This window comes from Trachypithecus francoisi, unplaced genomic scaffold (genome assembly GCF_009764315.1).
Source record: "Trachypithecus francoisi isolate TF-2019V2 unplaced genomic scaffold, Tfra_2.0 Lachesis_group11, whole genome shotgun sequence".
NCBI lineage: Eukaryota > Metazoa > Chordata > Mammalia > Primates > Cercopithecidae > Trachypithecus > Trachypithecus francoisi.
In genome coordinates this window covers 16,022,728-16,035,492 of record NW_022681456.1, presented here as the reverse complement: position 1 = coordinate 16,035,492, position 12,765 = coordinate 16,022,728, and the positions used below count along the sequence as shown (strand labels likewise).

General features: G+C 44.2%; 1 protein-coding gene and 1 long non-coding RNA gene across 8 annotated transcripts in view; one reads left to right on the top strand and one right to left on the bottom strand.

Annotated features, from left to right (window-relative positions):
- Positions 1-12,765, top strand: part of FBXW8 (F-box and WD repeat domain containing 8) — a 123,664-nt gene that overhangs the window by 107,697 nt on the left and 3,202 nt on the right. For 4 of the 7 annotated variants that reach the window (XM_033220457.1, XM_033220455.1, XM_033220460.1 and 1 more), the window contains one exon: positions 10,879-11,052. In XM_033220457.1, coding sequence (XP_033076348.1) covers positions 10,879-11,052 — 174 coding nt within the window. Of the gene's footprint in view, positions 1-10,878; positions 11,053-11,156; positions 11,345-11,461; positions 12,022-12,765 lie in introns of those variants that run through there. The other 3 variants (XR_004439556.1, XM_033220456.1, XM_033220459.1) reach the window with 3 other exon arrangements.
- Positions 9,575-12,009, bottom strand: LOC117089341. Its single transcript, XR_004439557.1, has 2 exons — positions 11,947-12,009; positions 9,575-11,084 (listed from the first exon to the last, which is right to left on the bottom strand). It is a non-coding gene; the product is annotated as an uncharacterized LOC117089341 (long non-coding RNA).

Genomic DNA, 12,765 nt, shown 5'->3' with positions numbered 1-12,765 from the left:
CATCTCAAAAAATAAAGAAAAACTAAAAAATTAACAGAGTCTGAGGAGGAGCAAGAGAAAGATTGGGGTGGAAACTTGAGTTAATGTTAGAGTATGCTTTTCCCTTGCTGGGAGGGAAGGCTTGTAAAGATGGGAGCAGAGAAAAAAGTGAGATTGTGCATAAGAGTTTTATCAGTGTAGATCAGTGAGTTTTTCTGAATGCATATTTTGTCTCTTCTTGCTAAGACTAAAAAGAAAGAGCAATGAGTAATGGCACGGGGCGGGGAGTGATGCACATTGGCGTTAGGACTGGCTGCTCATGTCCATTCCACTTACCACACGCTCTCTGGTGTTTGGCGGGTGCTAGCACAGTATATTTTCTATTTATTCTAAGATGTATGTTTAAAAAAAACCATTTGCACATCTATGAAATCAGAATGGACTTTTACAATAGCATCATCAAATGGCAGCATTTTTAAAAGTTACACAAAGTAATGATGCTTCTTGGAATCAGTGGTGTTTTCAATGAAATGAAAGTATAGATTCACTGACGGCAACAATGAATTCATAGCTTAGGAATCCACATTTATGAGAAGCCTGAATGAGTCACTAAGGAAGAGTCTGCAGGAAGTCATCACTTTTTTTTTTTTTTTAGTTTAAACCCTGTCTGGGGTTTATTAAACATTTCGAATCTGAATATTTATGTCTTTCACTAAATTTGGAGTTTCCTGCCATTACTTCCTCAAATAGTTTTTCTGAATAATCCCTTTCTCCTCTCCTTCTGATAACCTCAATAATGTAAATATTAAACCTTGTGAAATTTTCCAACAGGACACCAAAGCTGTGTTCATGTTCTTCCCCAAATCTTTCTTTCTGTTCTTCAGATTGCATCATCTCTGTTGCTCCAACTTCAGGTTTATGGACTCTTTCCTGTGTCATCTCCATTCTGCTGTTGAGCCTATCCAGTGAATTTTTTATTTCAGATTCCATATTTTCTTGGTTAAAAATTTCCATTCATTTCTTTATATATATATATAGTTTCTGTGTCTCTGTTGAGGTTGTCACTGTCAGTATTCCCATGCATTTTACCTTTACTTCGTGGAATATAGCTACAAGTTCTTTAAAGTCGTTGAGGGTTCCCAGACTGGCTTATCTTAGGGTGTACATCTGTTAATTGTCTTTTCCCTTAAGAAAGGGTCACATTTTCCTGTTTGGCTTTTGGTTTGGGGTATGTCAAATAATTTTGAATTGTATTCTGGACATTGTGGATGTCGTGTTGCATACACTCTGGATCCTGTTATGTGATCCTCCAACGAATGATTTTTGTTTTGTTTTGCTTTTAAACAAGCAGTCACCCTGCTTAGGTTTAGACGGCAAGTTCTGTTTTCCCCTCTGTGGGTGGTGACTCCAGTGTCAGTTTGCTTTCCAGAGCTGTTCAGTTTCTATGCTGTTTTTGGTCTGTGCATGTGCCACTTGGGTTAGTCTGAAGCTTGGCAGTGGTTCAGTCTTAGTTGAGCTCTTAAAGCCGTTGCTGTCCTGCTTTGAATCTGTCCCACATAGCCCAGGGATGAGCCTGGGACTTATGTGGGTTTAAACACAGTATTATGTGATCCCTTTCTTGAGGTTTCTCCTCTCTTAATCCTTACACTTTCCAGCCTTCAGGGACTCCTTTCCCTTATAGTTCTCTGGTCAGAAAGATAGGGTTTCTGTCAGAGTTCTACCTGCCTGAATCGCCGCCACCATGCAGCATGTGACTGGGGACTGTCCTTGTGGCACAGCCACAAGAAAGAGGAAAGAACCCCACAATAACCCTCACCCCTATTCTTTGGGGACTGCAGGGGCCCCTTTTGTTCCTCTGGTCAGAAAGATGGAGTTTCTATTGGAGTTTTAGCTTCCTGCACCACTACACAGTTCTGCATGTTGGAGTCCATACTCAGGGCAAGGCTGCAGGAGGAAAAAGGGGAAAAAATGGGAAACTCCTCCCCTATACAGCCATGGGTTTGAGTCTCCTCTGCAATCCATCGGCTTGCGTTGACTCCCCAGAGTCCTCAGGTGTTTGTTTTTGTGTTTTGTCCATAGGTTTTGCTGGCAGTCGACAGGAGAGAGGCAGCAGTGGGCTTACTCCATCCTGGCCAGAATCAGAACGTCCTGCTTTCTTTTCAGTGACTCAAGTCAGCACTGTAGTTGGCAGTCAAGGGCTGTATTAAATGAGGACTCTTCCTATTCTGTAGCTCTCAGTCTTCTTATCTGTGATTTGCTCATTTTCACCAATGCAACTGGGGATCTAGCAGGGAGAAGCTTATCCATGCTGTGCTATGGAGAACCAAGAGTTGGTGCTAAGGGCGAATGTCAGGCTGTAATTGGGTTACTAAGTCACTGAGCCAGCACATTCCAGTGTTTTCCCCCATGGTCTCAAGTTTATTTTTTAGCAGCTGTATTGAGATTTAATTTACATGCCACATAATTCACCAATTTAAATTGTACAATTTAGTGTTTTGAGTAGGTCCACAGGGTTGTGCAGGTATCACTACAGTCCGTTTTAGAACACTTTCACCCCAAAGAGAAACCCCACATCCATTAGCAGTCACTCACCCTTTCCCTTATCCCCTCCAGCTTTAAGCAACCACTCATCTACTTACTTTCTCTATGAATTTGCCTGAACATGTCCTATAAATTAAATGAGGTAATCTATGACCTTTTATGACTGGCTTATTCCACTTAGTAATGTGTTTAAGATAAACCCAAGTTGTAGCATGTATCGGTATGTCATTCCTTTTTCTGGCCGAGTAATACTCCGTTGTACAGATGTCCTACATTTTCTTTATATCAGTTAGTGGACATTTGGGTTGCTTCCACCTTTCGACTGTTACAATGCTACTGTTATCATTTATGTGTAAGTTTGTTTGTGGATGCATATTTTCAGTTCGGTTGGGGAAATACACTGGGAGTGGAATTGCTGGCTTATGTGGTACTTCTGTGTTAAACCATTTGAGGAACTTCCAGACTCCTCTGTAGTGGCTGTACCATTTTACATTCCCACCAGCACTGGATGAGGGTTCCAGTTTCTCAGCCCCTTCACCAACACTTGCTACTGTCTCAAATTCTAGATTTGCATTCCTCTGACAGCCCGTGGTGATGAATATCCTTTCATGTGTTTATTGCCTGTTTGTATATCTTCTCTGGAGAGATGTCTATCCAAATCCTCAGCCCATTTTTTAACTGGGCTGTCTTTTTATTATTGAGTTATTAGAGTTTTTTTTTTTTATATAGCCCAGGTACAAATCTCTCATCAGATACGTGATTTGCAAAATATTTTCTCCCATTCTGTGGGTTGTCTTTTCACTTTCTAGATTGTATTCTTTGAAGCACACAAGTTTTCAATTTTGATGAAGCTCCATTTGTCTGTTTTTTTTTTTCCTTTTGCCATTTGTGCTATCGATGTCATAGCTAAGAAACCATTTCCTAACCATGCTCACAAAGATTAACTCCTAAGTTTTCTTCAAAGGGTTTTATAGTTTTGGCTCTTACACTGAGGTCTGTGATCCATTTGGTGTTAATTTTTGTATATGGTGTGAGGTAGAGACCTAAACTTCATTCTTTTGCATGTGGATATCCAGCTATCCTGGCACCATCTATTGAAACGACAATTCTCTCCCCCATTCGTCTTGCCACCACTGTTGAAAATCAATGGACTGTAACTTTGAGGGTTTATTCCGGACTCTCAGTTCTATTCCATTGATCTGTATGTCTTGTATTCTGGCACTACCACACTATGCAGCTTTTTGATTACAATACCTCACCCTTTTTAAAATAAGTAATATAGACCGGGCACGGTGGCTCACGCCTGTAATCCCAGCACTTTGGGAGGCGGAGATGGGCGGATCACGAGGTCAGGAGATCGAGACCATCCTGGCTAACACGGTGAAACCCCGTCTCTACTAAAAAATACGAAAAACTAGCCGGGCGAGGTGGCAGGCGCCTGTAGTCCCAGCTACTCGGGAGGCTGAGGCAGGAGAATGGCATAAACCCAGGAGGCGGAGCTTGCAGTGAGCTGAGATCCGGCCACTGCACTCCAGCCTGGGCGACAGAGCGAGACTCCGTCTCAAAAATAAATAAATAAAAATAAAATAAGTAATATAACCGTAAACTTCCAAATGTCAGGCATGTTGAACAGTGTCACTCTATATGAAAGTAACAATATGTATATAGGAAATACTCATGACTTAGTTAATAACTAAACGTTTTAGTATTTCCAACTTGGGACCATGTGCCCTTTTCTTGGCATTATATACATTATCATCTTTGTCCACTGGGTGGACTTGTTATGGATCTCAGAATTTTGGTTCAAGACCATCAATGCCGGTCCAGAAAGGTTCAGTGACCAGTCTGAAAGACTTGTTAATCTTGGCCACATAGAATTGTATGTTCTCGATTCAGAGAACTCTAAATTTCAGAGATACAGCCTTAAAATACAGATAGCGCTAAGCTTAGCCTAGCTGGATTAAACTGGCAGTTCTACCTGAAAATACATGTTTTTCTAGTTGCTATTTAAAATGAATCTTTCACCAAAGGCCATCGTCAGTGCTTTGTAGATAAAGCTATTGATTTTGGCATATAAGGTTATATTTAAAATCCTCTTTAATATTTAATAGCCCAGGTTCAGTGAGACCAAACAGAATCATGTATTGATTTCTTTAAAACAATACTATTTTTAAAATTAATTTGGTCATTAAAAAAAGCCTACATTGTAATACCTTATTGCTTGTTCCCTTTATTTTCTGGGTAGAAACATAGCTGAAGGTCAGGTCCTCCTTAATGAAACTGCCGAGCCAGACACTGAATAGGCTTCAGCTTGCCATCAGCTACAGTGTGCCTCATTATCATATGGGAGTATTTAAGCCAAGCCAATAGGAAGCACGCCCTGAGTTTTGACCCCCCCAGTTACAGAGTCTCGGCGCTTGCTTCTTGCCCTGACAAATATAAAGTTGTGTGCTGTGCTCGTGCTACTGCTGCCTGCTGTTAGAGAGAGTGATTGGGGCGTAAATGTTGCATTTGCTCCATCTGCAAGTGTTATAATAAGTTATTCAAAGCTCTTAACACAGGACCAACCAGAGCGTGCCTCCCTCTCGGTTCCAGCACGTTTTCCTGCCCATCAGATGGATGCTCCTCTGTTGGAGTCTTTGGAAGGTTCTGGTGTCTTTTGTTTTAATTGGTGGGCTACTGCCGACTCCTATGGTGTGATTTTCATTAGAGAGGGGCTGGAGAGAGGGAGTGTTGGAACTGTCCTCCAAGCCCAACCATGAATATTAAACATAATACAATTACAGCTTTCAGACCAATTATTTTTCCTTTCAACAGGCAAAGTTGATGAAATACTCGCTAGATGGGGATTCACAGTATCTACCATTGGCTCCTCTTTGTCCCTGTAATCGGTTGTCTTGGCATATTCTGGTGCCCATTTGCTGTGCTACCTGTTTCCCAGCGTCGAGTATTTGGTTTGAGCGCTGAGCTGACGATGGGCTTTGCCAAGGCGGACGGCATTCGGGCTGGTGCTGTGCGTCGTCAGATGTCCGAGGCAGATACCTGTTTCTTCATGTGAATCTGAATGGCTTGGGTGGACTTAGCACACTGTGCTGTCTGCTGCTTCTGTCGATGAGAAGCCAGAGTGGTGCTTCTTTAAGATGTCAGAAAAATGTTTTTCCTTTTTCCCAAGGGGGAGAAATTCAAGGCTGGTTTGGCCTATTTTTTTTTTTTTTTTTCTTAGTGATATAAAATACAGTGAGGCCGTATCTTTTGGTTTATTTGTTTATTTTGCTTGGAGCCATCCATGCTGGTATCTAAATACAATAGGAAAACAGATGGCAAACTTTGAACTTCTGGACCAAATTTGTGTTTGCCTTTGTCTCCTTAACAGCCAAACTGTAAATTATGGAGTATAAATATTCAGCAGAGGAGCTCTTTATGGAAATCACCATAGCAGAATAGACTCTGATTAACCAAATATGCACTGAAAAGTACTTGGTAAACACTTCCGCTCCCCCTTTCCCCAACCCTTTTCAAGTTCCCATTATGGCCTAAAGTCAGAGTTCTCTTTACAGCATTTATCCTTTTTCTCTTCCCTGCGCACACAGCCCGAGTTCTCTTACCTACGCATGCCTAAGGATAGGTGTCTGTAAATGCAACAGAGGGAGACCTTTGTTTTCTAAGTCGTCTTCAGGCTCTCTGCATCTTTCTGCTCCCAGATCCCTGACTGGCAAGTCAGGAACTGAACAGCATCTGTAGCGACGGACCTCTCTATTCACTTGCGTTGCCTTGTCAGTTACACAGCCTAGCAGGAAGAAAGAGTGTCTCCTCTGTGTTCTAAAACGACGTATTGTTCCATCCTGTTTTATTTCACCTTATCTAAGAAATGGATGAAAGTATTATTTTGTAAATTATGAAACAGAACATATGTATGGGAGCGTATATAAGGTGTGTGTACAGTTTCAAGAATAACCGAGAATGCCCGCGCATCCACCTCTCAGCTCAAGAAAGAGTGTGACCGTTGAAGGCCTCCGGGTCATGAATGAATTCTTGTTTTTTAAACATGGCAGCATCCAGAATAAAACACAAAAGCCTCCTTTATTGCCCTCTTTCTTCTCCAAGGTAATTGTTGTTAATGTTTCAAATATGTGCTTTCAGAATTTGATCTTCAAAATTGTTTGGTTTTATTTAAACAGGAAGTATGCACATTCAAAATGGGCTCAAAAGCAGAGTAGCCTAGAGGGCGAAGCGCATCCTCTTCCCAGCAGCCTTGTCAGCCTCCCTCATTGTGGCCGCTTGAATGCTGAGCGTTCTCCGGGGGCCGTCCACACCCACGCGGCCTAAACGCATGCCCCCCAGCACACGCCTATGCTCACGGCTGCCAGTCGGCCTGTGTAGTTCTGTCCCGGGTCCCACTGTATGGATGTACCATAGTTGCTTTAACTAGCACTCAGTTGATGAGCTAGTTAATCGCGTCACCTACATCCAGTCATTCCAGTTCATCACAGCGAAAATGTGTTTAATTTTTCCTGTCAGTCTAATTATCTTTCCTTAATAGGTCATGTCTTTTTCTCTCAGGCTGCTTGTAGGACCTCTTTGTCTTTGTGTTTTCCCGTTTTTCTAATTATACTCTTAGGTATGTCTTTTGTATTTGGTCGTGTGCATGAGTCGGCATGCATGTCTTTCATCAGTTCTGGGAGACACCAGCTGGTAACTGTCCTTCCGGAACTTGGGGCGTATGCAGCACCACCCCTTCTGTCCCTCAGGTCTCTTATCACAGTTTTCATATTTATCTCTTTGTGCTCCATTCTTGGTCATTTCTTCAGATTTTTCTTCTACTTCCCCCATTCTCTGATCTGCTTCCAGCCTATCTCCCGAATCTAATCTCAGAGACTGTACCTTCATGCTTTTGTATTGAACGCAGGAGTCTCCATACTCTGTGCTCCCTGCCTCGGGTGGCCCTTCAATGTGTTTGACGAAACCACGGAGCCGAGCCTGGCGCTTGCCAGCAGGCTCCCCCACCACGCGGGCAACTGAAGTTGCAGCTCACCCTCTCCTATCTGGTTTTCAGCTCAGGTCCTGGGGAAGTCACTACGTGAGCTCAGCAGTGCCCTTGAAAGGATTTTATCCAGCATTTTTAAGTGTTTTGCAGTGGAACCGTCAACATGTTGTCTGAAACAGAAGCCTCTTTTGCAACTAAGGTCAGTGCTGTGGTGACTGGCCTTGCGTGTATGTGGACACTCGTGTAGCTACCTCCTTGAAGTGGAATTGCCGGCTCAGAAGTGAGGTGCATGTGGTGTTTGGTTGGATATTGCCAAGTCACTCCCCAAAGAAGGATTTGTGCTCGCCTCAGCCATCTAGGAGTACCTACCTGTCCACGTCTCCCTGCCACACAGTGCCTCATAGGGCGTTACCACACTTCACCTTTGCTGCGGAGATCGGTGACAAGTGGCATTGCATTGTAGTTTTACTGTGTAATTTATTTTATTACCAGTAAACTTAAACATCTTACACGTGTTGAAAAGCCATTAGTATTTTTCTGTGAATTGCTTTTTCTTTTCTCTCGATTTAATAATGGGTTATCACTCTTTACTGATTTGAAGGCATTTATTATAAGACATTAGACCTTTTTGTTGCAAACATTTTCCTCTGTTTATCACTGGACTGACTTTCTGATTTTTCCCTGCCCCCACAGGAAAAAGTTAAACCCTTTTTTCACCTTCTGTACTTTGTTTAGAAAGGCCGTCCTGCTTTGAATATTTTTATAGTTTAATTATGTTTAACTCTTTGCGCCCTCTATAATTTGTATAATATATGTGGTAGAGCTCCAAGCTGAGAAAACTACTATAGAGTATTTTGCCTCTAACTGTTGTTATAAATGGGACATTTTCTTTGATTCTATTTTTTAAACTAGATTTTAGCATATAAATTTATCTTTGATTCTGTGTTACTGAATTCTCTGGGACTGTCCCTTCTCACTAATGAGAAGTCTACCCACTTTCCAATTTTTTACTTTTCGTTTTTTCCTTTTGTCTAACTAACTGTGTCTAGTTTTGAAAAGCGATGTGAAATAGTGGTGGTGGCAGCGCCTCACTGCCGCATCTGGGACGGGTGTGACGTTTCATCCCATTTCTTTCGGCCTCCGTGGACATGACCAGGTGGTTTTTTGTTGATTCCCTTGTCTGTGGCATCCTGCTGTGGAGTCTGTTCTTGATATTTCACTGGGATATGGAGTTTTCTTTGATCGTGCTCTCAGCTTTAGGCTTCATGGAGAATTTGGAAGCTTCCCTCCTTTTCCTAGGCTGTGGAACAGTTAACTTAGCCCTGGAGGCAGCTCGTCCTTACAGGTCTGGCCAAAGTGACTTGTTCTTTTTTTGTAGGGACTGTTGCCCCTTGCTGGCTTCCTCAGGCTGCTATTTGTTATTTTATCTACTTGGATTTTCTGTCTCCTGGGGATTTGTTTTGATAATTCTTATTTTCCCAGAAAGCCATTTACTCATCTAAGTTTTCAGATTTGGATATTTTAAAAATTCAAGAAATAGAAATAGATTGTTTCTGAATAGATTATAGTGACTAAAGAAACAATTAAAAACCAAAAAAACAAAAACAGGCTGGGTGCAGTGGCACATGCCTGTAATCCCAGCACTTTAGGAGGCTGAGTAGGTGGATCCCTTGAGCCCAGGAGTTCGAGACCAGCCTGAGCAACATGGCAAAACCATCTCTACTGAAAATAAAAAAAATTAGCCTGGTGTGGTGGCACGTGCTTGTAGTCCCAGCTACTCAGGAGGCTGAGGTGGGAGGATCACCTGAGCCCAGGAAGTTGAGGCTGCAGTGAGCCACGATGGTGCCACTATACTCCAGCCTGGGTGACGGGAGGGAGACCGTGTCTTTAAAAAAATAATAAAAAACAAAACCTAGAAAAAGAAATGTGATCCATGGAGTTTTGTTTTTCCAGGTCTGACCAAACATTGAGTGAACCACCCCTTCATTGTTATAAGTGTTCTCAGCAAATGCTTTTGCCTTGAAATCTGCCTTTTCTAGTATTAAAATTGTAACATTTTTTTCTTCCTCATTTGCAGATGTGTTTTTCATGCATAGCATATATTTTTACTTTGTGATCCACTGGCAGCTCTTCTTCTTAATAGGAAGGTTTGTCCTGTGTGCCTCCATGGATCCAGCAGACACATCAGGTCCCACTTAAGCCATCTGTCTTCTTGTTCTGGTATTTTGCTATACCACTTTCTTTCAGAGAGTATCCACAGGTAGTTCACTTTGAGTCCTTTTCTGTTAAAGAAAAAAAAGTCTATTATGCCTTCAAACTTGGGAGCTAAGCTAGGTAGAGAATTGTTGGTTCAAAATAATTCTCCCTCAGAACTTGGAAGATCGACGTTGTGTGTGCGCATGCTCGCATAACTAGAGTCAGGGCACAGGACGTGTTTCAGAGAATCCTGTCTCTCCCAGCTTTTGGGCCAGACATGCGTTTTTAATCATATATCCTTGTCTTTGTCCTGTTCCTTGCTAGATGCTGGGGTCTTTTCAGGGCAGGGACTGTCTTTTCCTTTTCAGCTTGCATCATAGTGTCTCTGAAGCTCATCTTTACATTTATTAAATGTAATCAATTTGATTTACTTTTAGCCTTTGTGGCTTATTGTAGAAACTAAGTGTGGTGGTGGTTGCAGTGGATACGAGATTTCTGTCCCATTATCTAACTTATCCTCGTGAAAAATTCAACAAACATAAAAAGCAGTTTTTAAAGAGGTTCTGAAAGAAATGTGGATTATTATAAGGCAAGTAATTATTTCAATCAGTGACTGCCCAGGGTACACACACCTTTATCCCCACTCTGCTGTGCGTATCAAGTATAAAGGCTTTCCCTCTCTCACTTCCAACAAGACAGCAATAAACTTACAAAGTCAAGTGAAGTACCCAAAAAGTGTTCTTTTCCTAACCGGGTGAGGATCTAGGGTGTCTGGCTTTGTAGCTCTTGCTACCTTAACAGGTTATTTTACCAACAGCAAAATTACCGTTCTGGGCAATACACCTACTGCTGGGACAGGCTTCTCAGGCCAACCTGCGCGTGCAGTCACGCAGGTGGCTTTTCCCTGTTAGGCAGGTAAAGTGGGCAGCCACTGTCCTTGGCCTGCGTCTTTCTTGCTCCATGTGCTTTTAAACCATTCAGATGAGATGGTGTGGGTCCTCCCTGACAGTCTCTAATGAGGAGATAAAAGGTTGATGTCCTTATTATCGATGTTTGCAGCTGAGGAGTTTTTCATAGCAGTGTTGTGCATAGACCAGCACGGTGAAGGGGGAGTTTGTTCATTTCAATCTTTGACTCTAACCCCATTTCCCTTCTCTGCTCTTCTTGGGCCTGTCCAGGGTGAGGATCCATGACCTCCGCAGCGGTAACATCGCCCTGTCGCTCTCTGCCCACCAGCTTGGGGTCTCTGCCGTGCAGATGGACGACTGGAAGATCGTCAGCGGAGGCGAGGAAGGCCTGGTGTCCGTGTGGGATTATCGGACGAACCAAAAGCTGTGGGAGGTGTATTCTGGGTAAGATGCATTCCAGACACTCTTGGGAGTTTCTAGTAGGAACAGGGAAGGCAGCACTAATCAGCCTGTACCAGGAATGGTGCTAAATGCCCCCTAGCCCCCAGCTTCGCCAGGTGAATCCTCACTGTGGCCCTAGGAGCCAGCTGCTATACCAGCACCGCTCTGCAGAGGAGGAAACAGGCTTGGAAGTGGCACTGGTCATTGGGGACGCAGTTCCTGTCTCTGACTTCATTCAGATCGCCACAATTCGAACATGAGGCCCAGCTTTCTCTAAGAATGAAACGACTTTTTTGTAAGTGCTATTCTGATTATTTTAGGATTTCTCCATCTTAATAAACAGAAAAGGGAACTCGAAAACATAGGAAACTCGCTGGGCTAGACCAGGATGTGACCCCCCACCTGCCCACAGGTGAAAGGCAGGGCTGGCGCGGCCGCTGTCCTCCCCTCGAGTCCGTCCTGTGTAGCCATGGTACTGCCCGTTGCTTCGACTGTCCTCGTGCCGTGTACATAGAAGAGCACTTAGAATGAAGGGGTTCAGGCTCCAGTGAAGGAGGAATGTGTTGTCTCCACCTTTAACACCACTATTGGAGATATCAATATACACTACCCTAAGCACAGGCTGTTGGCATCACAGATGTGGGTAGGTTTATGCCATTGGTGCCTAACTGGTTAAGACATTTCCAGTGAGCCTGCTCCTGACCTTCAAAGCAGCAGCCCAGGGCAGGCTCGTCAGAGCTGACTTGAGGCCACCCGCCACCACCTCTACCTCGCCCTGCAGGCCTCGAACTGGAGATCCTGTCTTTGAGACAGGTGGGGAGAAAGGCAACTGGCCCTCTCCCTCGCTGCCCTTCAACACCACTGTGAAGAGACATTTGGCCAGGCATGGTGGCTCACCTGTAATCCCAGCTACTCAGGAGACTGAGGAGCTCTCAAGGCCAGAGGTTTGAGACTGGCCTGGGCAACCCAGGGAGACCCTGCCTCTTTCAAAATTCTCCAGGCATGGTGGTGTGCACCTCTCGTCCCAGTGACTCAGGAGGCTGACAGGGGAGGATTGCTCCATGGAGCCCAGGGGTTTGAGGCTGCAGGGACTGTGCCACTGTACTCCAGCCTGGGTGACAGAATGAAACCCCATCTCTACAAAAACAAGATGATTCTGGGCTGGCGGCCTGTGAGCATGACCACATAGAAGAGCAGAAACAGGGCAAGGCCCTCGCAGTGAGCTCAGGTCTGTTCCCCACTTACTGCGAATCAAGGTGGACCGACCTCTGAGCAGCGACCTGCTCTTTCTGCAGGGCCGGCAGTTTGCCAGGCGTCTCCAAGAGGCGGCAGGGTCACATGCAGAACGGGCTTTTCCTCGGAGGGCGCTGTTGGCGAACACTGTGGCTGGCAGATTTTATCAGACAGAGCCCTGGGTACTGCCTAGACCCGCCCCCTCGCTGTGTCCCTGTCACAGCCTGGGCCCTTTTTCTGACTTCCATGCTGATGCACTGAATTGCCACCAGGTGGTGCCAAATGGCAACTAAAACTCCTGCACCAAAATTCCCGGAAGCATTTGCCTTTGAGGAAAACTCAGTATGTGTTTTAAAGCATTGCTGGATCAGCCATCCAGGTCCTCAGGGATAGCCACCGGCCCCACACTCCAGCAGATCTCATTTTTCTCTCTGCAAAGCTTCACCCCTGGGACAGGCCACTGAGATGAAGCCTAGGTAAGAA